Source organism: Mesoplodon densirostris, chromosome 9, assembly GCF_025265405.1.
Source record: "Mesoplodon densirostris isolate mMesDen1 chromosome 9, mMesDen1 primary haplotype, whole genome shotgun sequence".
NCBI lineage: Eukaryota > Metazoa > Chordata > Mammalia > Artiodactyla > Ziphiidae > Mesoplodon > Mesoplodon densirostris.
In genome coordinates this window covers 65,026,777-65,050,306 of record NC_082669.1, presented here as the reverse complement: position 1 = coordinate 65,050,306, position 23,530 = coordinate 65,026,777, and the positions used below count along the sequence as shown (strand labels likewise).

General features: G+C 37.9%; 1 protein-coding gene across 1 annotated transcript in view; it reads left to right on the top strand.

Moving 5' to 3' along the window:
• Nucleotides 1-756: 756 nt before the first annotated feature.
• Nucleotides 757-23,530, top strand: part of HIBADH (3-hydroxyisobutyrate dehydrogenase) — a 106,089-nt gene continuing 83,315 nt past the window's right edge. Inside the window, exons 1-3 of the mRNA XM_060108158.1 lie at nt 757-966; nt 10,535-10,695; nt 21,091-21,200. Of these exons, the coding sequence (XP_059964141.1) occupies nt 876-966; nt 10,535-10,695; nt 21,091-21,200 (362 nt within the window). The 5' untranslated portion in view covers nt 757-875. The remainder of the gene's footprint in view (nt 967-10,534; nt 10,696-21,090; nt 21,201-23,530) is intronic.

Below are 23,530 nucleotides of genomic sequence, written 5' to 3'. Positions count from 1 at the left end.
TTCATTTACCTTTAGTTTTTACTTATGAAATGGATGCAGGATTTTCAAACATTAGAGAAATATATACTGGAATAGAGAGTGCAAGTTTCCAGCAATTCTATCCTTCAAAGAAAACAATATTAAGTTGTTTTCCTACAATTTTTCAAGTTCATGGAGAAACTTTTGGGTAAAATAAAATCAAATAATTTTAAAGTTATTGCATTCATGGTAGATTTCTGAATTTCATGAATGTTTCTCAACGAACAGACACTAAAAATACAAATGCTAACATCAAAAGACCCACGTTTTATTGAGGTTAAAAGTGGATCCCTGTACTTGGGAAGACTGGGAATTTTTGCTCTTGCTTAACTATTGCAGCAGCTGCCGCGAGTCAGAGTTATGCCCTTGACTGCAAGGAAGCAACACATGCAGTTACAACACTCCAAGGGGGCGGTTCTGAGGGTCAGACGCTCCAAGGAGGCGGTTGTGAGTGACAGCCGCCGCCTCCCACACACCCTTTGCGTTTTGATAAACAAGGAGACTCCAGCCCGCAGTCTGTACATGAGGGAGGAGCTTGGGGGCGGGGCCAGGGCTCCGGATGTGCTACTCCGAGGAGGCCTCCTATTCGTGGTTCGCAAAGGGCGGAGGATAGAGGAATTCTGATTGGTCTGCTTCCCTGTCCGTAAGGGGATTGACGTCCCATGTCCCGCCGGGCCGTGCCTCGGCGCCGCGCTCCTCCCCTCGCGGTAGGTGCCCGCCCCGAGCGGCAGAGCGCGTGCGCATGCGGCCCCACGCCGCAGCCGATCCCGCCCGCCGCACCACGCACCCTAGCAGTCAGTGGGTGAGCTGGGCTGGGCGTCGCGGAGGTCACCGTGGGGAGGCGGGGCGGGGGCAGCATGGCAGCCTCCTTACGGCTCCGTGGAGCCGCCTCCGGCCTCCGGTACTGGAGCCGCCGGCAGCAACCGGCAGTGGCCAGCCTTGCAGCGGGTAAGGACCTCGCGCCTTCTTCCCCAGTCCCTCCTCTGGCCGCCCGCTTCGCGCGCCCTGACGGCTGAAGAGATCTTTTCACCGGAGGCACTGCGGTTGGATCGGGGCTTAAAACCCAACATTTTGACTGGTTCCAAGGCCTGGCCCCTTCTGCGGCTCGCGCCACTAGTGCTTGCCCCCATTCTCCCCACCCAGATCTAGATGAATGGCGTTCGGCGTCCTTTCGGGACTTAGGAAGGAATGGGAAGATCTTGGGGTAGAGAGAGGAGTATTTGGGTCCGAGTCGTGCTTCTTTGGAGTTAGGGCTTATGAGGACAATTGGAGGGCCCACCCCCTACCCACCCCAGCGACCCCTGGCCTTGCAGCGCTGGCTGGCCTTGCAGCGCCGCGGGTGGGCGCGCTCTCCGGCCGCAGCCCTGATTTTTGTTTTAATCACCTTAATTGTTTCTGATGTTTTTACACACGTGAAGTCTTACAAATCAGGTGATCAGTCTTTCCAGCAAAGTTTTAAGTCACCCTTGATCGGCCAGGCGGGCTTCCACCGCTTCTCTGTAACTGTGCTACCTGAAGATGGCACTTCTGTCAAATTATTAACCAGAATACTTTCAACGTTCTCAAAATTGTGGCCTGAACCTATCCTGCTTCCGTCCCCTCCCACCCCTCATAACATTATACGTTATGGAAGCTAACCATCGATTTAGGAAGAGGCAGTTTTTAGACCCACAGAGAACTAATCTTTAATTTTTCAGTTGGAAGAACCTAAAGCCCCTTGGATAAGTGAATTAGGATATTACAGCAGGATCTAGAAAGTAGTCCTTGATTCTTTATGATTCCTGCACTTTTCTTCTACAGCAGGGTTCCTCTTTAATTGGAAAATTGGTTGATTTTTGGGGAAACTGCCATTGTCTTCCTGTAAAATTTTTAGTTTTGAAAATGCACTATTTAGCACTCTCATACTTGGGAGATTGAAAAAGCCTTGGTATTAATTTTTTCTGATCTTTACTTTTAAAAAAAAGGCTGGGAATTGAGTTCTTAACAGCCTCCCTTCCTCCCCCTCAGTAAAAATCTAAGCAGAAGAGTGAATTTCCTCTCTGGCTTGAAAAGGGAAAGCTCCATACGATGGGAGAGAACAGATGTATGATACAGAATCACAGTAATGAGATACAAACTCACAGAAATTGCCAAACTTGAGTGTAACTACTGTTTGAGCTACATGTATTGAACTACAAAAAATGCCTCCTACATTGGAGATACTTAAAAAAAAAATCACTCTTCTGCAGTAGTAAATGTAGCACCAGTTTTCACATGAATGCACAATTCTTTCACTTTTGATTAGTCAAGGAAGACATACGTGCTGTTTAGTGGTTTTACAAGGTGTTCTAACGCTATTTTAATGAACCCTTGAAGTACCTTCTAGAGTTACAGGAAAGTTCTTAAAATGCATGGAAGAAGAGTCTGAGGCCTGTGACTATAATAAATGCTTCTGTAGACTGGAAAGGCCTACCTTGAAATGCTGGTAGACTACTTTGGCATATAATCTTGTTCTTTGACCCAAACACATTGTAAGAATATAGATTTATGGTAAATTAAAAAAATTTTTTTGTGTGTGATGATTGTTTAAAATGCTTCAGTAATTGTTTTTACTCTGTGGAATTGTTTTAAACATTTTTGTTAATTTTAATTTACTACAAAAGTGTTAACTTTTTTGATGTTGGAGTCTTAAAAGAAAAATTATGTGCCAGTTTGGAGTCTAGGGACATTAAGAAAAAGAACTGTGTTCAAATAGTAACATTATTTAGTGTTCTGAATTCTGTGGGATGTTTGTCTCCATGATATGTTTAAGATGTTTATATCATATGGAGGGTAATATTATAAAGATCTATACAGTTATTTACAGTTTGAAAAAAATGAGATCTAAAAGTTGCTAGTAATAGCATGTCATACTTTTAAAATATTTAAAGCATCGAAAAGGAAATAGAAAAATGAGAACTATTAAACTAGACATACATTACTATTTTTTTATACATTACTATTTCATCACCATTTAATAAAAGTAAGTTTTATGTTTTATCTTAAAAGATAATTAAATTTAGTTTCAGACTTCTTTGTACAGACAAAAAAATGACAGATGTTGACCCTCTACTGTCATTTGATTCACTAACAAGTACAAGGAAAAATAATTTGTAACAGATCATCTTAAAGCGACCACCTGACCAAAAGTGGAATGGGAAAATTAGCCAGCATTATAGACAGAAATGGGAATACAGTTCTTTTTTATTATTGGCTCTTTGTGTGTGTACGAAATCTGCCTTCAAAACAGCATAACTCGTTGTGTAAATAAAATATATGCCATTTTTTTCCTCTTTACATTAGCTTCTAGGGTTGCACGTGAAACTCTGAAAAGCTGCACATGACTCTGGGGACCAAAAGTTGACCTTAAACTTGTGAAATTGCATAAGGAGAATACAGTTGACCCTTGAACAAAATGGGTTTGAACTGCATGGGTCAGCTTATGCATGGATTTTTTTCAATAAATTTGTACTACAATTGGTTTAACCTGAAGATTTGGAGCAGGCTGTGGAGGGCCAACTGTAAATTATATTTGGATTTTGTGAGGAGCGTCAGTGCCCCAACCCCACTCATTGTTCAAGGGTCAACTGTATTTCTAAAATAACTTGACCCAAATAATAAAGGCCTTTATAGAGTAAGTCACTACCCTTAGTTTAGTAACTCTTAGCATTAAAGCAAAAAGAATGCTTATGACATAATATGTAATAAAGTAGGACACAAAGTTGTATATACAGTATGGAGTCTCATAATGAAAAAATGCATTCAGAAGACTGGAAGGGCTATACAAAATGCTAACTGATTATTTTTGTGTAGTGAGATTAACTTTTTCCCTTATGACTTTATACTTTTTCGTATTTTTCAGTTTTCTACAATGAATTACTTTGATGAGAGGAAAAAAACCTTTAGAAATGTAAAATAATTAACCTTTTACCAATTTTTGCATTTTGAAACTTAGAGTCGCCCGGTTTTTGGTGGCACTTCATGTTACCAAGATATGGATAACTTTGTCCATGTCCCATTGGAGAAAAAGGTCATAATCTGTAAATTTACATCTATAAATTTAGAAACTAACTTTGCCAACTTTTCTGGCTAGTTTCTTCTTCCTCCTGGCTGCCGCTTAAGTAGTGGTACTGAGAGTCACAAGAGTTTGCTGATTAGATACAATCTTTTCTTTAATCTCTAGTTCATTTCCTATTACATACTCTGATTTTTCACAGCATTTCTAAATCTTTTACTTAGGGCTGCCAATCTGTGAACAGTCATTTGCAGAGAGATGGAGGTACCATAATTGGTTTAGGTAGTTTGGAACTTGACCATAGGTCTGGGAGGAAAGGATATTGGAGAGTCAGCCTGCAGCGTTTGCTTAATGGTTGCGGCAGTACAAATTACCTTTGCTGGATCCACTTTATCACTATCTTTACTCTTGCTTCAGCACTGACTTTTATCTTCATTTGATGAAAACTCTCTCTAGTTAGTAATTGATTCATATAACATTATTAAACACTCACTGTATGCCAATTTATTTATTTCATTTATTATAAAAGTAGTTATAAAAGTTATATGCACATGGTAAAAACTCAAAAGGTTATAAAATGAAAAGTAAAAGAGTCTTTTCTCTAACTCTGACCCATCAGTCCAACTTTCTAGTTGTAACTGCCGTTTCTTAAGCATCTTACAGAAATTTGAAAACGTTTAATGCATATGTATTCTTTTTTCTCATATACTGTGTGTTACTATATATAATGCTCTGCATCTTGCTTTTTTTCACTTAATATAACATGTCCTGGAGATTTTTTTCCTTATACTTTTAGATAGATATATCACATTCTTTTGAACATTACAATTTCATTGTATTGATTTTCTATGAAATATCAAGTACCTTGTTAATGTATATTTAGTTATTATAAATTAAGTGCCCTGTTAATGTGTATTTAGTTATTTATAATGTTTCTGTTGTTACAAACATTCCTATAGTAAACTATATTTTTGTGTTGTTCAGAGTTTATATATAGTAGAGGTCAGCAAACTGTGGCCCAATAGCTGGGTCCCTGTTTTTGTAAATAAAATTATATTGGAAAACAAGCACAGCCACTTGTTTTTATATTGTGTATGGCTGTTTTAAAACTATAGTAGATGAGTTGAATAGTTGTGACAGAGGCCTCATGGCCCCAAACTGAAATTGTTTACCCCCTCACCCTTTAAGAAAAAGTGTGCTGACCCCTTATGTATAGTATAAATTCCTGGAAATGGAATTACTGGGTCAAAGAGTATGTACATTTTAAATTTAAATTTTATAATAAAATTCAAATGTAGATCCTTTTTTCAAATTGCTGTCTAAAAGGATGACATAAAATACAATTCTACAGTGTATGAGAGTATATGTTTTAGCAGTCCCTTCTAACCAAGTGTGAGTTTATCCAAGAAACACATTTGTCCAGCTGATAGGTGAAAATGGTATTACATTGCTTTGTTTTGCATTACTCTAGTTATGACAAGTTGAACATTTTTTCAAAGTTTTTTAAAAAATATTTTCTGTTAACTGTCATTTTGTGATTTTGGCATACTTTAAAACAATGGATTATTTACATTTTTTTCCAGATTTTAAAGTTATTTGCATATATAGTAAAGTAGCCCTATTTCTATCGTGTGTTGCAAGTGTTCTTCCTAGTTATTTGTATTTTGTCATGTTTGTGATTTTTTTTTTTGAGATGTGCTAAGTTTTTCCCCCTTGTTTTATTATGAACAGTTTCAAACAAAGTGTTGAAAGAATAATGCCATGAACATCTGTGTACTCTTTGCTCAGTGTCAACGGTTGTTAACCAACCTTTTGCCATATTTGCTTTATTTCTTTCCAAGTATATTCATATCCCACCTGTATCATTTGAAATTAAAATGCAGACACTATGACACTTTCAACCCTAAATGATTCAGTGTGAATCTCCTAAGAAAGACTGTCTCCTACATAACCAAATTACCATTACCTAAGACAATTAGCACTTCCCTGGTATCATCCTAATATACAGCTCATATTTAAAATTTCATAATTTTCCTTAGAATGTCATAAGACTTTTTCCCCCCCAAATCCAGATCCATTCAAACTTCACACATTGCATTCGGTTGATATATCACTTTAGTATCTTTAGATTGAGAAATGTCTTCTCTTGTTTGTTTTTTCTGTAAACATGTTGACTCTTTAAAAACAGCTTTATTGCAATGTAGTTGACTTACAATAAACTGCACCTGTTTAACATTTACAGTTTGATGAGTTTTGACGTGTTTATACCTGTGAAACCATCAAACCATCTTCACAATCAAGACAGTGAATGTATCCATTCACCCCTCCCCCATCAGTTTCCTCATGCCTCTTTACATACTCAAACATCTATAATTGTACAGTTTCACTGGCTAGATAGATTCGTATCTTGACAGTCGTTTTTTGTTTCAGTTCTTTAAAGATGATGCCCTCCTGTTTTCTCACTGGCTTTGTTTCTGACAGGAAATCTGCCTTCATTCTTATCTTTGTTCCTTTGTACATAATGTCTTTTTTCTGCCAGTTGCTTTTGAGCATTTTGATTATGATGTGTCTTGGTATAGTTTTCTTCATGTTTCTTGTGTTGGGGTTCACTGAGCTTGGATGCATGGGGTTTATGGTTTTCATCAAATTGGAAATTTTTCCCATTAGTTCTTCACATATTTTTCTTGTCCCCACTTTGCCCTCCTCTCATTTGAGGACTCCAATTTCACAATGTATTTGGCTGGTTGAAGCTGTCTCACTGCTTACTAATGTTCTTTTTATTTTCTAAATTCTTTTTTCTGTGTTTTGTTTTGGATAGTTTCTGTTGCTTTGTTTTTAAGGTCACTCTCCTTTTCTTCTGTAATTATATTATAATCCAACCTATTGCTGTGTCCTTTTACTACTGTATTTGAAATATTTTTCATATCTGTCTTTTCTATAGCCACCAGTCTTTATTAACTCTGCCCTTACTGTGGACTGAATGTTTGTAACCCTCCAAAATTCATGTGTTGAATCCTAATCCCCACTGTGGTAGTATTAGGAGGTGGGGCCTTTGGGAAGTAATTGGGTTATGAGGGTGAAGCCCTCATGAATGGGATTAGTGTCCTAAAAACAGGAAGGAGAGCTTGTCCTCTCTCTCTGCGCTCCAGAGATACAAGAAAATGGTCATCTACAAGCCAGGAAGTGAGCCCTCACCAGATACTGGATCTGTTGCCTACTTGATCTTGGTCTTCCCAGCCTCCGGAACTGTAAGAAATAAATGCTTGTTGTTCAAGTCATCATAACAACTATACTGTGGTATATTTGTTACAGCAGCTGGAATGGACTAAGGCCTAGACAGTCACTTTTGTGTGGGTCTTTTTGCCTCCAGGCTCTTCCTTTAGTTCAGCCGTTGTACACTGCCGCCTCATTTCTGTCCTAAAGCACGGGTTTGGTCAGGTCACTTCTCTTGCCCAAACCTTTCAGTAACTACCTGTCTTAGTCTGTTTGGGCTGCTGTAACAAAATACCATAGACTGGGTGGCTTATAAACAGCAGAGAACTATTTCTCACAGTTCTGGAGGCTGGGAATTCCAAAATAAAGGTGCTGGCATATTTAATGTCAGGTGAGGGCCCACTTCTTGGTTCAAAGACAGCCATCTTTTCCCTGTGTCCTCACATGGTGGAAGGGGATGAGGGAGCTCTCTGCGGCCTCTTTTGTAAAGGCATTAGTCCCGTTCGTGAGGATTCTCCCCTCATGATCTAATCACTGCCCAAAGGCCCCACCACCAAATACCCTCACACTGGGAATTATTTTTTCAATGTAGAAATTTTGGGAGGACCAAACATTCAGTGTGTGGTACCACCACTTGCTTACAAAATACACTCAAATTGTTTAGAGCATACTTCCCAGCCTTCCACATTATGGTTGCATTTTTTCTTTCAATCTTAATCTTCTTGTTTTGTTTCTTGGTGCGTCCTTTAGGAAGAGTGGAGGGCGCTTAAAAATGAAGAACCTAGAGTCAGATTGGCTGAATATGAATCTTGGCATTACAACCTTATAAAGTCTTGGGCATTTTATTTAAACTAACCAAGTGTCAGGGACCTGAGCTGGAAGATAGGCTTAATGATGGGCTGGGATGACAGTGCTATTTATAAAGTACTGAGTATAGTGTTTGGCATGTAGTAAAATTGCCACAAATGTTAACTTTTACTATTATTCATTTTTTCTTGGCTTTACTATTTCCTTGCATATACTCATGTGCATACTTATTCCTTTTCTGTATGGAGCTCCCTTTTTTCCTACTCTGATTCCATTTGAAAGCCTACCCATCCTAGAATACTGAGGTCAAATGCTAGCTTTTTCAAGTTCCCAAACCAGATGAGTTCTTTAGTATCAGCATTATTTTTCATACTTTATCCTTCACTTTCATGTTTTAGTGTCTGTGTACATAGTTGTCCTCTTGTGTTTTAAGCTGGTTGAAAGCAAGGACTGTGTGTCATTTGTGTCTTTGATGGCATCTGCCATGGTACATATGATAGTTGCTTCATATTTGTTGAATGTGTGAATGAATTATGGTTCTACCTTGCCATAGTTAAGTGTTTGACTTAGAGTGAGTTGCCTGTTAAAATTAACTGCATTTAAATAATAATATTCCTAGTTTCTGATGTTCTTAGTTAAATTATACCTTTTCAAGCTTAACACAGTAGTCAGGCATGCTAGTTGTTAGTATTAGAGTTCTCTTACAAAGTATACTTCTCATTCTGCTTCATATCAAAATAAAAATTCAGTGAGGTGTCATTTCTCTGTCATTAAACCCCTTGTGAACCAGAAAGTTAGGCACAGGACTCCTATCATACCCAGCATGTTAAACTCAGCACTGGTAAGGCGATGATGCACAGGAATGACACCCATCTTTAACAGAAATGTTAGAGATGGTCATGGAGTTCATAGGAATGATATGTGCTTCTGACCCAAGAAGACCTCTATTTCTTAAGCATTAGGGCTTCACATAATTTGCTTTTAGGAAATCTCACTACATTGAGATTAAGTTGAAGGAAGAGCAGGGATCCATTAGTTGGGAGGATCTGAAAAAGGGTGACTGTGATTAGTTGGTGCACTACACAGTTTTAAAACTGGAGTCCTTGAAAGAAAAAGGAAAAATAAAGCCGGGAAATGATACGGAAATGGGCAAGTGGAGTTATTTCTCTTTGTTCTCTCACTAGACCGTGAACTTTCGGAGGGCAAGGACCACATCTTGCTTGTGTCATAGTACTTCATGCAGTAAATACTTGAGTGGAGTTCTAAATCTAGAAATAGAGAAATCGTGTCTAATATTATTTTCATGGTGATGCGAAGCCTGTCTGCTCTCTTGCAAAAAGCATTACCTTGAATTGTATGCCCCAGTGTGATTTCAAAAAGCCTTTTGTAAAAAGGAAGAAAATCAAATCAAACAAAACCTGCATACAGCTTTTGTGTGTGTGTGTGTGTGTGTGTGTGTGTGTGTATGTGTGTGAATTTATTTATTTATTTTTGGCTGCGTTGCTGTGCGAGGGCTTTCTCTAGTTGCGGCAAGCGGGGGCTACTCTTCCTTGCGGTGCGCGGGCTTCTCATTGTGGTGGCTTCTCTTGTTGCGGAGCACGGGCTCTAGGCATGCGGGCGTCAGTAGTTGTGGCTCATGGGCTTAGTTGCTCTGAGGCAGGCATGTGGGATCTTCCCGGACCGGGGCTTGAGCCCATGTCCCCTGCATTGGCAGGCGGATTCTTAACCACTGTGCCACCAGGGAAGCCCTGCATACAGCTTTTTAAGAATGATTTTCTTTTTCTGTAAATGGAGATGCCTCTTCTCTGAAAGTGCACGGAGTTGTTATCTCAGGGTCCTGAGACTGTTACCCTGGCCATGGAAAGCCCATGGAAGTGTCCCCCTGCTCTCTCCTAGGACCCCATTTATAAACTGGTGACTTTTGGTTGAAATACATTCTTCTGGGTTTAACATTTTTATTAAGATTGTTTTTTATACCATTGGAGGGGATGGTTTCTATAAATGTGGAAGTGGGAAGGTAAAACGTTTTCCCATTCTTGGACCTTGTCCAAGATACAGGTTTTATTGAATACTTCCAGTTTTTAATACACATTATTAGAGAAGGTAATATAGATAAGAGAATCTAGGATACTTCACTTAACAGGTAAAGTATATAATAGGTATTTAATAAATGATAACATTAAGTTTATTGTTAAAAATAGTAAAGGGATGTTATAGAGATAGAAAGCAGAAGAGAGAATGCTTAAAATTTTATGATTGTTTCCTGGAGAACTATATACTCAGAAGTTAGTCTGCCTATACATTGTTGATATCTTTAAATGATCATTAGTTTAAAACTAATCTTTACAAAGGTTTTTTTTAAAATAGAAAATATCAAAATAACAATTGACTTATTAATATTGAGTGAATATTTACAATAAAACATGTTATCTGCTCCTGTTAAAACTAATGTATTGAAATCAGTGTGTTCTAGGTCAATGGCTTCTAAGACTCCAGTTGGATTCATTGGAGTAGGCAACATGGGGAATCCAATGGCAAAAAATCTCATGAAACATGGCTATCCACTCATTATATATGATGTGTTCCCTGATGCATGCAAAGAGTTTCTAGATGCAGGTGAACAGGTAAGACCTTTTCTTAAGATGTTTTTAGATTTTGATGTTTAAAAATGTTTTTTAGATTTTGACATTCCACATTCAAATAAGTGACATCTTCTTAGAAGTATACACAATGGATTTGTAAAGTTAACTTGTTAATTTTATTTCTCTATATGTAATATTATATGATATGTAAAATATGTGTACACACACACACACACACGAGACCGTGTACTAGTAACTGAATTTAGAGTTTTTTTCAAGATATGAAGGAAATTCTTCTTGTAGAGTGGTAATTGAGGGCTGAATGTAATCCCAGAACTGGGTGAATACTAAAAAATTCCTGAGAAATATAGAAAAAGTCTAGAGAACAAATAAATAGTCAACTTCTAGGTAATAGACTTGAAATAAATACTGAGAAAATGCAATGTGTACCTAAAGGACAGGTTTAAGCAACTTAGAGGCTACTTGCAGATCTGGATATCCTCCATCTCCTTCTCCATCATGGTTTGTGTGCCATCTGGGGGTGGCAGCAGTGTTGTTTGAGGATGTGTGAGTATCATCTTGGAACTTTTCAGGGTAGGGTTGTGGCTGCTTATGCCCATATAGTCTCTGAATATTGACACTGTACCACCAGTGCAGCAGGTTTACTGATGACCTTAGGTAGCTTAGGGACTTAGACTTGTTGGAGAGGTTTGATCAGTTCTGTGTTCTGGGAAAGGTGGCTTTACCATCTTCAAGGATGGTAAGGAGTTCCAAGTTGATATTCAGTCTGGGGTGGATTGTTTTTTGGAGGAGATGGATATTACTTTTGGGGATAACACATCTATTTGATGTTGGCACTTTACAGCGGTTTCTATATTTATTTGTAAGAGTAACAACGGTACTTGGTCTCTAAACAGAGGAAATATCTTCAATTAAATACAGAATTTAATCAAAGTAATAACAGCATATTCTTCCGGCATTTTGGAGAATAATGTTCCCGAAGTTTTCATGTGTGTGTGTGTTTATGAAAGATCACAGGAATTTCTCTTCCTCTTTCTACCCCTTCTAGTAATACAGAGGTGGAAATTGAATGGAAACTGATTTACCCTGGACTGGGAAAGCAGAAGCTTAGGGCCTTTCAAATTGTGACCAGTGCCATTACTCTTCCCTTTATTCCTGTAACACTTAACAACTTGCCTATGGAGAACTGAAATGGTCATCATCCCTTTGTGAATCTCTTTTCTGCTGCTTGCCAGATTTCCGGAGCTTCTGATGCTCTGCCTGAATTGCCTCATATTCTGAAGTTATCCTTGTACCTCCATTTCCCAACAAAATTCTTATTTTTCTAGTGTTGCTAATTTTAGGTAGGTGTGAAGGAAGGCTACCTTAAGAATAAGACTTACACTTGAGTGAAGGAGACATTTACATTTTAAAAGAGAGAGAAAAGAAATTAATATTTAATGAGTACCTACTACGTGTCAGGTCTTTTACTAAATATTTTGTACATATTATCTAATTTTATCTTTGTAACAGAAGTATTTTCAGGAAACTGATGCTTGGAGAAGTTAAATAACATCCCCAAGGTTGCACAGTGAGTGAATGGCAAGAGCCAGGATCTGAACAAAGGTCTGTCTTTGACTTTGGAGCTTTAGCTCTTTTAATTACATGATGCGTAGTCACTAATTAATGAAATTTATGTATGAGACATTTTTAAGTGTATGTGTGGCGTCTTCCTTGATGATTCTGAAATGTAGCTACCTGTTACCTATTTATAAACTAGACTACTAGAAAATAAAGTGCCTGGATTTCTTTTGGATCAGTTAATGTCAGGCCAGTAATGATTATATACCACACCCTTATTTAATATGTTGTTTTGCACCAATGAAATTTGTTGGAATTAAATAATAGTTCTCTATTATGATGGATTGTATAGTGAGTGGGTATACAGTGGGTTGAATAGTGGCCCCCCAAAAGATGTCCTACAAAATTCTTAGAAGAAAACATAGGGGTAAATCTTCATGACCTTGAATTTGGCAAAGGATTCTTAAATATGACACCCAAGATCATGAGCAACAAAATTAAAAATAAGACTTCATCAAAATTGAAAACTTTTGTGCTCCAAAGAACACCAGCAAGAAAGTGAAAAGGTAACCCACAGAATGGGATAAAATATTTGCAAATCATATATCTGATAAGGACTTGTATCTAGCATGTATAAAGAAGTCATACTATTCAAACAGAAAGATAAGTGACTCAATTAAATGGACAAAGGATCTGAATAGACATTTCTCCAAAGAAGGTACAAATGACCGATAAACACATGAAAAGATGTCAATATCATTAGTCATCAGATAAATGCAACCAAAACCACAATGAGATTTCCACACCCACTGGGTTGGCTACAATTACAAAGGCAGATAACAAGAAGTATGGAGAAATTGAACTGTCACACACTGCTGATGAGGTTGTAATTCTACTCCTAGGTATATATGAAAGAGAAATGAAAACACATACCCACACAGAAACTTGTATATAAATGGCAGCATTATTCATTATAGCCAAAAGATAGAAACAACCTAAATGTCCCATCAGTGGTAAACAAAATGTGGTATATCCATACAATGATATATTATTCAGCCATAAAAAGGGATGAAGCACTGACACATGAAAGTCCAGAAGAGAGAAATCTGTAGAGACAGAAAGTAGATTAATGGCTGTTTAGTGCTGGCTGGGAGAGGAGGGGAAAGAGGGAGGCAGGCAGAGGGGAGAGATAGCTAATGGATATGGGATTTTTTTCTTGAAGTCATGAAAAATTCTAAAATTGTGATGGTTGCACATATCTGTGAATACACTAAAAACCATCAAATTATATACTTTAGGTGGGCAAATTATATGTTATGTGAATTATATCTCAATAAAGCGATTTAAAAAAAAGATAAATGTCCAAGTTCTAACCCCCAGTACTTGTGGAAGTGACCTTATTTGGAAACAGGGTCTTGGCAGATGTAATTAGGTTTAAGATCTTGAGATGAGGTCATCCTGGATTTCAGGTGGGCCCTAAAGGCAGTGATGAGTGTCCTTTCAGAGAGCCACAAGGAGAAGGCCGTGGGAAGTCGTAGGCAGACTTCAGAGTTATACTGTGGCAAGCCAAGGAACACCAGGGGCAGCCAGAAGCTAGTAGAGGCAAAGGAGGATCTTCCTTTGGAGGCAGCGTGGTGCTGCCTACATCTTGCTTTCATACTTGTGGCCTCCAGAGCTGTGAGAATACATTTCTGTTTTAAGCCACCGTGCTTGGGGTAACATTGCAGCAGCCACTGGAAACCAGTACAGCTAGAATCTACAAAATGGGTTTAGAACCTGCCCTTTCCACTTAGTATCTGCAATCTCAGGCAAGTTATTTAGTGTCTCTATATCTGTTTCCTCATGTGTGAAATAATAAGGATAATAATAATAACCTTTCTCAGGGAGTTGTTACGAGGATTAAATGAATTCATATATGTAACGAGCTTAAAATTGTGTATGGCACAGTAAACAGTGTGTGTGTTAGCTCTAAGTTCCCATAAGTCTTGGTTTCACCTCTGCTCTACCGAGCTATTATTCCGTTTCTAATGCTTTCTATTCACATGACAATGTCAGAATCTCTCACTTCTTTGTGAAGAAAAGTTACTTTTTATTGCTTTGATCACTATGGGTTAAGGCTACCTTAGAATCTCTTAGCAAAACGGGATAGGACGTTCATTAATTTACTAATTTGACTGATGTTTCTTGAGTACTTTCTATGTGTTAGGTACTGGGAATATAGTCCAGAACAAAACAGTTACAGTCTTTGCCTTTGGGGACCAACAGGAGGTGTTAGATTATCAAACCACACAAATATGTGATTCCAAATTGTGATGTGGAAAGAAGAAGAGTCTCCTCAGTTTTCAGTAAAATCCGCATTACGTTGGCTGTGAGGGCAGTCAGGGACGTTCTCTGAAGACTAGACATTTAGGTAGATAGCACAAGAATAAGCAGGATTTATCCAGGTGAAGAATGGGGACAAAGGAGCAATTTTCTTTAAAAGTGGAAGCCTCTCTCTCCAGGTTTCTAGAGATTTCTACTTTAGGTCGACCGATACAGGTTGAGTACTTCCCATGTGTCTAGCAGTCCACCTAGTGCTGTGGAGAATAAAACAGGTTGAGTTGGATGTGGCAATGTATTAGATGTGTCTCAGGTGGCAAGACTAAATAATAGAAGGGAGTTTTTATTAAAATTGTATTTTGACGGTAATGTGCTGAAGCAGGTTTTGAGGGGAAAAATAATAAGTAACTCTTAAGAGTCATTTCATTTCTGATAGAGAGCTACATAAATACTGTGCTTAATCTTCGCTCACCTACAAACAGAAAGGCTGTAGCCTGAAATGAAAGTCATGGAGACGAGATCTCTTGGATTCCTGGATAGAAATCAGAGGGTTCTAGGACACAGACTCAGTCATTAGATTTTCCTTCTTCCTTGAGATACATAAGTGGGTGTGGGGAAGGAAGGAGGATGGGTTCTGGGAGGCTGCCCGTCCCAGATTAGTGAAGCGTGAGACTCTCTTAGCTTCTGCCCACAGCTCCCAGCCTTGCCCCGCTCCCAGCACACGGTGGGAAAGTTGCGTGGGCGGTTCACACTGGGGCGGCAAAGCCTGGAAGGCAGAACCCTCTTTTCCCACGTCCCATCTCCCTCACCGCTCTGCTTCCTCTCAAGAGTCTTGACTCTAAGAGGTCCTCTGAGTATTGATTACAACAGCAGTGGAGGGCAGGAGAACGTGAAATTGAGATAAATGACAGGAGAAGGGTAAAGGGTAAAAAAGCTTTGGGCCTGAGGGGAAATATTCTGTCATAATAAAATGAAAACATTTGTTGATAAATGATTTTTATGCCGGCAGCTTAAAAACCGTTTTGAACAGCGGCAGTGTCATTTGAGCAAATGTAATTTCCTCAGACCCCTACATTAAAAGGTAATGTTAATTTGGATGTGTGACTCCTGATGTGTTAAAATGTCAGTAGTACTAATTCATAGCTATATTGTTTTAAAATGTTTGATAAAGGAAAAAGTGAGTTTCATTTTACTACTAAAAGACAAAGAGAAGACTTGGGATGAGATGGAAAAATATAGGTGAAAACTTCTTGCCATTGTGCACAATAGTGCAGTGAATGGATTAAGAGTTCAAAAATTCAGAGTATATTTGAGTTGACTCTTACATTTAAAGGACAGGTGTCCCTTTCTTTCCCTGATGTTACTATCTCAAGTGAAGTCGATGAAATGGCAGCCAAAGAAAACAGAAATTTTTTCCCTCAAAGTTTGCAGAAAACATGGCTAGTTGATTTCAAATGTCAACTGTGCTTTCAGTGGGAAATTTGCAGGGAGAGAAAGTACCAAACTAGACATATCTGGATCAAAAAGCAATCAACTAGTTCTAAAGATCTTTGGACATCTCCATGAAGAAGTGCTTTTTTGTTTTTTTAAAAGCAAAAACTGGGGATTTATTGTTTCATGTAAGTGAAGAGTTGGGGAGTGGCCTGAACCCAGGCACAGCCGAATTTTGGGCACAGATGTAATTAGATCCGTTTCTGTCTGCTTCTTGGCTCTGCTTTCCACGGGCCGGCTCCTCCCTCCCCTCAAGGTGCAAGGTCCACCTGCAGTTCCAGGTGAAGTGCTTTAGGGTGTTACCACCCTGGAGGTTTTCCTTCCAGCTGTACCTAGTAGTAAAAAATACTACGTGGGTTATGAAGGAAATAAAATCTTGGACATGTTAAAATGCTTCACGTGCCTGACTGTATTTAATGAACTTATTTATACCTTTACAGGTTAACCAATTCTATTAGGGCACTTATAATTGGTTTAATATGTTACTTGTGGTCATTCCCATAAAAAATTTACGGTTTCCTCTCTCCGTATCCCTGTATTATATCTTTATTTCTGTTGGAAACTCGGGTTTAACATACAATGCATCATTTCAACTTCTAGCATCTGTTCTAAGAATGTAACCCATGATAATTATCAGGCGTTTGGGTATTAGAAATCATGAATCAATAAATTGTGAATGTAGTGGTTTAAAAGCATAAACGCAGAAGGAACCTGGCTGCCTGAGCTCAGATCTCAGCTCTATCTTGTGCTGGCTGTGTGACTTTTAGACAGATTATTTAACTTCTTTGTACTTAAATTTTCTCATCTTATAAATTGGCAGTAGTAATAGTACCTTACTCTTAGCCCTAGGGAACCTGGCACATAGAAAGTGCTGTGACTACTATCACTACTGTTATTACTGTTAATGGTTGCTGCTTTAGTATCTATACCATATTTCTCCCAAATCTTCATTCCCCAACACCACACATATAAATACACCACTGTGTTGGCTGAGTCACTGAGTCCAGAGTCGTTGGGAATAGAATTGTAGACATATTTTTAAATGAAGGAGTGATGATAAAAATTAAAACCAAATTAGGAGATAAAGTGATTTGACTGCATCCCTGCTTAAGAATATATTCTGCAGAGTCCCTTGTGTCCTTTTATTTTACAGAAGATACCAATTTCTCTTTTTAAGCGGTAGCATTAAGGGCATGTGACTTGTGCTTTGTTTTCATTTTCATTGTCTGGGAATTTCCTTGGAGATGCCTCTGATTGGTGCCAGAAGTCTTGGGACTTATGCACCATTTCTGTTTGAGTTTTCTGGTTGAACTAGGCTTAATTGGATTCTCTTGTTTTCTCTCTAAAAACTTGGGAACCATCTTGTTGTTCCTGGGTTATAAGGCTGAACATGTTTGGTTAAGTAATTCTATTGAGATCTAATCTGGCATCCACTCAGGTTTTGTTAGATGAGAACTTTAGAAGTCTCTTGCTGAGTGGGCTTCATCACTGTTGACCACATGTTTCAAGATGTAGGCAAAAACCGTTTTGGTCAGCGTTTTAAGGGTAGTGCAATTTTGAAGCAATAGTATGCTTTTCTACTTGGAAAGATTAAAATACGCTGAGTGGCAAGTTTAACCAAGGTCATGTTCATCTTGTCTCTTTGCAAGTTTCTCTTACCCATTTGGTTTATGTGGAAGCAGTGCTGAGCTTCGCTTATGTGACTGTTTTGTGTAACAGAGACAGCGAGATTTTTCTCTTTATGTAAAACAACTAGGTTAACTGTTGTCTCCTTCCATTGGATATGTAAAAAGGAAGTGCAGTTACTTCAGATTACTCTGGGCCCTGATGCCCCCATCATTCCTCCCGTCACCCACCCAGCAAAGCAGATTTTGTCTTTAATCTGTCCAGTTGTCTAATCTTTATATTGTACACCTGCCATTGGTGCCTACTAGCATACAGATGAATCTAGTTGCAGAAATTCTTAAAGACTGTAGATATTGTGAAGGGAACCAATCTCCTGTCATCAAAATTAAAATAATGGAAAAGTAGGGTCACCTTAATTCACAGTGGTGTAAGAACGAGGCAGTTGGGATTATCAAGAGATTCTTCTGGGATGGCCATGACAGTCGGAGCAGAGCCATGTTCCAGAGTCAGCCAGATCAGCGACCATCCACACACGTGGAGGTGTCGAAGAGTCCTGCTAATGCTTTACATTTGTACTGAGTCATTGCAGATGCTTCCTATACCATCAGCCCTTTTTCACAGAGTCCGTACCTTCCTAGAATTTAAGGTTACTAAATGTGAAAACTTCCCTTGCCTAAGTTTCCTTTCTACTTTGGAGATAGAAACGCTTAAAGATAATCCAAATCACTATTCTTATTTTGTAGACTCGTAAACTGAAGCCAGAGAGGTTAAGTGATTTGCACAAAAGCACAGATGATTTAGTGGCTGAGCTATAACTAAACCCAGTCTCTGGCTTCCCAAATTAGTGTTCCTTTCCCTCATCCATGCTGTCTTTGCTGATCCATTCAATTAGCAAATGTAACTGAAGGGACTCTAATTAGATTGGCTCCTAAAGGCTTTTGTGGTGAGTGTCAGACTGGCAATAAGGTTTGTTTTTTTCCTGCCAGCTTTTGAGTCATGGCCAAATTTTGCTAGTCAGTTATTTCAAAGTCTTGAAGTCATCACTTGGAAGGCAAGATGATTTGAATAACTGGACACACGTGTCTGTCTAATAAACATGCCTTCTGTAGTGCAAATTAGAGACGGTTATTATAACGTACCAAATGTATATAGTTGTTACATATGGAGCAGTTGTGGCCAGTACAGTGGTGACATTCCAGCTATCACTGTCATTGTGTGTTTTTTTCCGGACCTGTGAGCTTTGACCCTACTTTCCTATATATTTGAGGGGTTAGCAGTACTCTGGCAACCCAGGCATCCCAAGAAGCAGATGCTAGGGATGCAGGGGGCTGATTGGCCACCCCATGCACTTGGCAGTTGCATGAATTGGCACTGCCAATTCATGAGCACAAGAAGCTTGGAGGTGTGAAGTATTCCTAGATCTGTGAGCTAATTGTTGGTGCCCCTGAGGGCATGTCTCAAGGAGTTATCTAGATGGAATTGAATTTCCTTCAGTGGAAGAGACTCTCAATTCCTAAGAGAAAGTCTGAAGTTGACTCTTAGACCTCAGGGCTGGCTTACTACAGTCCCTGAAAGATCAAGAGAGATGGAGCTGAGATAGAAGGAAAGGCAACTGAAAGGTATGCCACCATTATGCATGCCTTTATCACTTCATTTAAATAGGATGAACAGATGGGGCTCTCTGTGTAACCCATATTCTTGACACAGTCCAAGAGTAGAGAATTATGACTCCTATAGCTTTTCCTTTTCTTCTCATCTTACTGAGCTGTTTTTTTCTTGAGGAAACTTGAATTGTTTGCCAGGAAATAGTTGCCTCTTTTCAAATCTCAGTATTTGTTTGAGTGTAGGAAAGGTTTTCACCTAACTTAAGTATTACTTTGTAATTTGATGGAAAAATTTTTTTTCCATAATTATTTGTGGCCAATCCCCACTATATATCAAAATATACATATTGTTGAATGTGCCACTTTGTAGACTCTAAAATGCTGTATCGCCTTTAGATGAGAGAGACTGTCTTTTTTTTTGTTTGTTTTTGGCTTTAGACTCTGAGGTGTTTAATATTATCATTTAGTACACAAAGTGCCAGGATACTTGATTATCTGAAATTTTAGAATACAACTTATGAAATTATGTTAAAACTGCATTTCTGTAGAATTTGATTTAGAAGCTGATAGTCTCTTATGGAAGAATGAAATGTAATTGCTTCTAGCTCATAATATTTAGATTGCACACTGTGTTTGGTTTCTCATTCTTTCATCAGCTGTACATCAAAGACAGAAAGAAAATGTTTCATTTACTTCCACCACATGAAAAGCAGAGGCATTCCCATTCCTAAGATGCTTATGTGCCAGTTCACATTTCCTAGTAGAAAAGACGTCAGTTTCTAATGCATATGTAAATATTCCTATGGAGAAATTTTTGATTATCCTTCTGATAGTTCTTTGTCTTTTCTTTAAAGAGAGAAAAGGCTTTGGAAAGGAGCTTTCGTGATAATTGGGGTGATAGATTCTTTCTGTTAATGGAGAGTTTCAGTCAAGAAGTGATCTCCTGGTCTCTTCTGGCCTCTTTGGTTGCTGATCAGCTGGCCAGGTGTATCATGGTGTATATATTCGAGAGAGCAGGGGGTGGTGGAAATGTGAGTGAGCGTATGTACACCCATACTTGTAAACATATGTACAGAGGATGGGCAGAGCAGCTTTCCTGTACAGTATGTTCTCGGTCATCATTAAAGCAGAAGTCAGAATTCTGACTTCTGAGAGAGAGAGCGAACCTTGATGCCTGTTCGTATGTCGTTGTTGTATATATGGTTTCCACAGGAGACCTGACAGCTCATGCTCTCGGGCTTCATGATGGTACTCACATTCAGTGCAGTACATGCTTATGTCCTTGTCCTGACTTTTTATAAAACAGGCTTAAATTTTTTTTTTCTTGAAAATAGAGGCTGGAAGATAGTGCTAATGGGGGCTTGAGAATTTACTTGTGGATTTTGCTGCCCATGAAATAATTGGTGTATCCTGTAGTTCAGCTACCAAGTGTGATATACTAGAATGTTTTTCTTAGAGCATCTACCAAAAAGTATGCTGTTTAAGAATCCAACTTAGAGGAATCCATGAGAAGTGTGTCTGTTCCCAGGACTGTTGGGTTTTGCCCTTTTCCCCCTCAACTCACTTTGCACTTTTTAAAGTAAACAATGGATGTGATTCCATAGAAATTGCATCTGTATGTGTGAAGGAATGGACTCTATTTTAGGCAGTAAGGGTTTTTTTTGCCCTTTTTTTGTTTTTGTCTTTTGAAAACAAGGATTAGTTTTTATTCACTGTCACTATTATGGGCATGCATAAAAAGTGGATCCTACTTGTACTGTAGAAGCTGCTTGCATTTAATTTAAATAATGTGCCGTTGCAATTTTTTTTTTTAAAGGTAGTGTCTTCCCCAGCAGATGTAGCTGAAAAAGCTGACAGAATTATTACAATGTTGCCCACCAGCATCAATGCAATAGAAGCTTATTCTGGAGCAAATGGAATTCTAAAGTATGTATTTCTCAACTGTAGATAAGTTCTTGTTATGATAGTTTATGAATTTCACATTTGTTAGAACTATTGTGAAATAACAATTATGTTTGTTAAACTTTCTTTTACTGTTTTCTTATGTCTTAAAAGTGAATGGTGTGGTTTCTCTCATTGTAAAGGGTTTATTTTTTCACTGAAGTCAAGTATGTGACTTTTGGGAATAAATTTTTTTTGCTTTCTGTTTCTTCCTTTTAATCTCGCATTAAACTTACATTGGTAACCTGTTTAAGAGATTTTTAAAGCTTGCATTTTAAACTGTACAAATGTTACAAGCATAATTTTCTTACGGTTTATAGAAATTCAGGAAAAGATTTCTATGAAAAATAAAACGAAGCATTGGAAAGAACACCATTATTAAAAATTTATTATAAAATAAAAAGTTATTGTATGTCCTTTGGGTTAGTACATCTGTAGTAAGAACTTTGAGAAGATGGAATTAAAGATTAGCAGTAGCTCTTTAAATAATATATAATTTAGGTCAGAGTTTCCTACTCAGTAACTAGCTTCCCTGGCTTTGAGAACCTTTTGGTTAATAACCCTTGTGGTTATATTAGGATGACAGCGGTTGAGTTTAGTTTTCTGGTCTTACTGATTCCAGTTCCTAACTTGTTTTGTTGTTGAAGTTCAGCAGAGAGCTAGAGCAAACTGGTAGGCTTTGTAGACACATGAAGGGCTCAAGGAAAGGGTTTAATTTCATGAAGCTGTAATACATGAAATTTGAGGTTTTGGGAAATTGAATTGCTTTGGAAAACTAGCAAACTTAGAAGCAACAGACACTTGAATATTAGGCAGAAAACTGATAAGATAAATGTTTAGATTTCAGGGAAAGTTGAAAGACTCTCATTTTGGATGGAGCCCTCAGGCCCACAGTGTGTGAGTGGTCCTGAGGTGACTTAGCTGTCTCATTACCTAGTCTTTTCCAATTATGGCCCTGTTTTACGTCTGAAGAAAAAGTTACTAAAAACTTTGTGGAGACAAAATCCTATGTTTATTAATATCCTTTACTAGGAATATGGTGGCCAGCAACCAGGGCAATTTTGTCTAGGGAGTGCTTTGAAAGATTGTGGCTTTACATTGAACTGTAATTTGCTTCTCATGGGTAGTTCTTTATTTTCTTCTGGGTCAGGATCATTTCCCCACACCCTGTGCATGTATAATTTTTGAGACCATTTCCCATTTGCTTAAAGCTTTAAGATCTTAAAAATATTAATATCACAGAAGACTGGTAAACTTAATTCTTATATTTTTAGGGTATGTAAAGTGGAATTCCACATACTGAGGTGATCTATAACAGAGTGTGCTATTTCTTTTCTATGGAACATACCCAGCCATTGCATTTGGACCAGATCAATTCATATGTCTAAAATTGTTGTTTAAAGCGTTTTGCGTGCTATTTTTTTCTGTAGAAAAAAATTTCTTTTTTATAGTTTTTAGCAATGATTTTCTATTTCCCCTTCAATATTTTTATTTATTCAGTTCTAACTTTCCAATCATGGTTATGATTAAATGTCCTCTGGGTTAGTTTATCTGTAGTAAGAATTTTGGAACGTTTGAATTCAAGGTTAGCCATAGCCCTTTAAATAAATTGTAATTTAGGTCGGTTTCCAAGCCAGTGAAGGTAGGCATAGATTATAGACTGTAAGGGAACTATATAGGTATATATAGAACTGTTTTACTTTAAGAATGCCATTTAAATATTGATGTAAAATGTGATATATGAGAAGACTGCTTCCCCCTTTTACCAATGTTTGTATATAAATTTACTGTAAAGAACAAAAAGTCTCTGTGAGATTTTATAGGTCCATTCCTGTATTTTCCTTTCTGCCTGTTTGATGTTTTATTTTGTCTTTACAAAGTTGCAGTTATTAAAGAATATGCCACCCTAAAGCAAATGGCTAAATTTTAACTGCTTATGTTTATTCTACCTAGTGGAAAAGAAATGGATATGTGAAATTTGCAATATGGCTTGTTAAAGACAAATAAATTACTTTTTAAAGAGACCCAGCTACTTTACAAACAAAAATTAAAATCCTACTAAGTAGCCCTTTTAAAGTTAATAGGTGTTTTAAATTGCTTACATCTTAGCTTACCTATATTATTATGGTTAGTGTGTATTTCACCTGAAACCAGAATTTATACCATATAGATTATTAGATTATTTTGGTTTCTTTGAAATAGTTCAAGTTTACTTTGAACTATAATTGATCTGAAAATGAATTTGAGATTTTGAACCAGTTCTAATAATGTTTTTAATATTAAACCAAAGACCTCCTTGATATCTGGTGGATTTT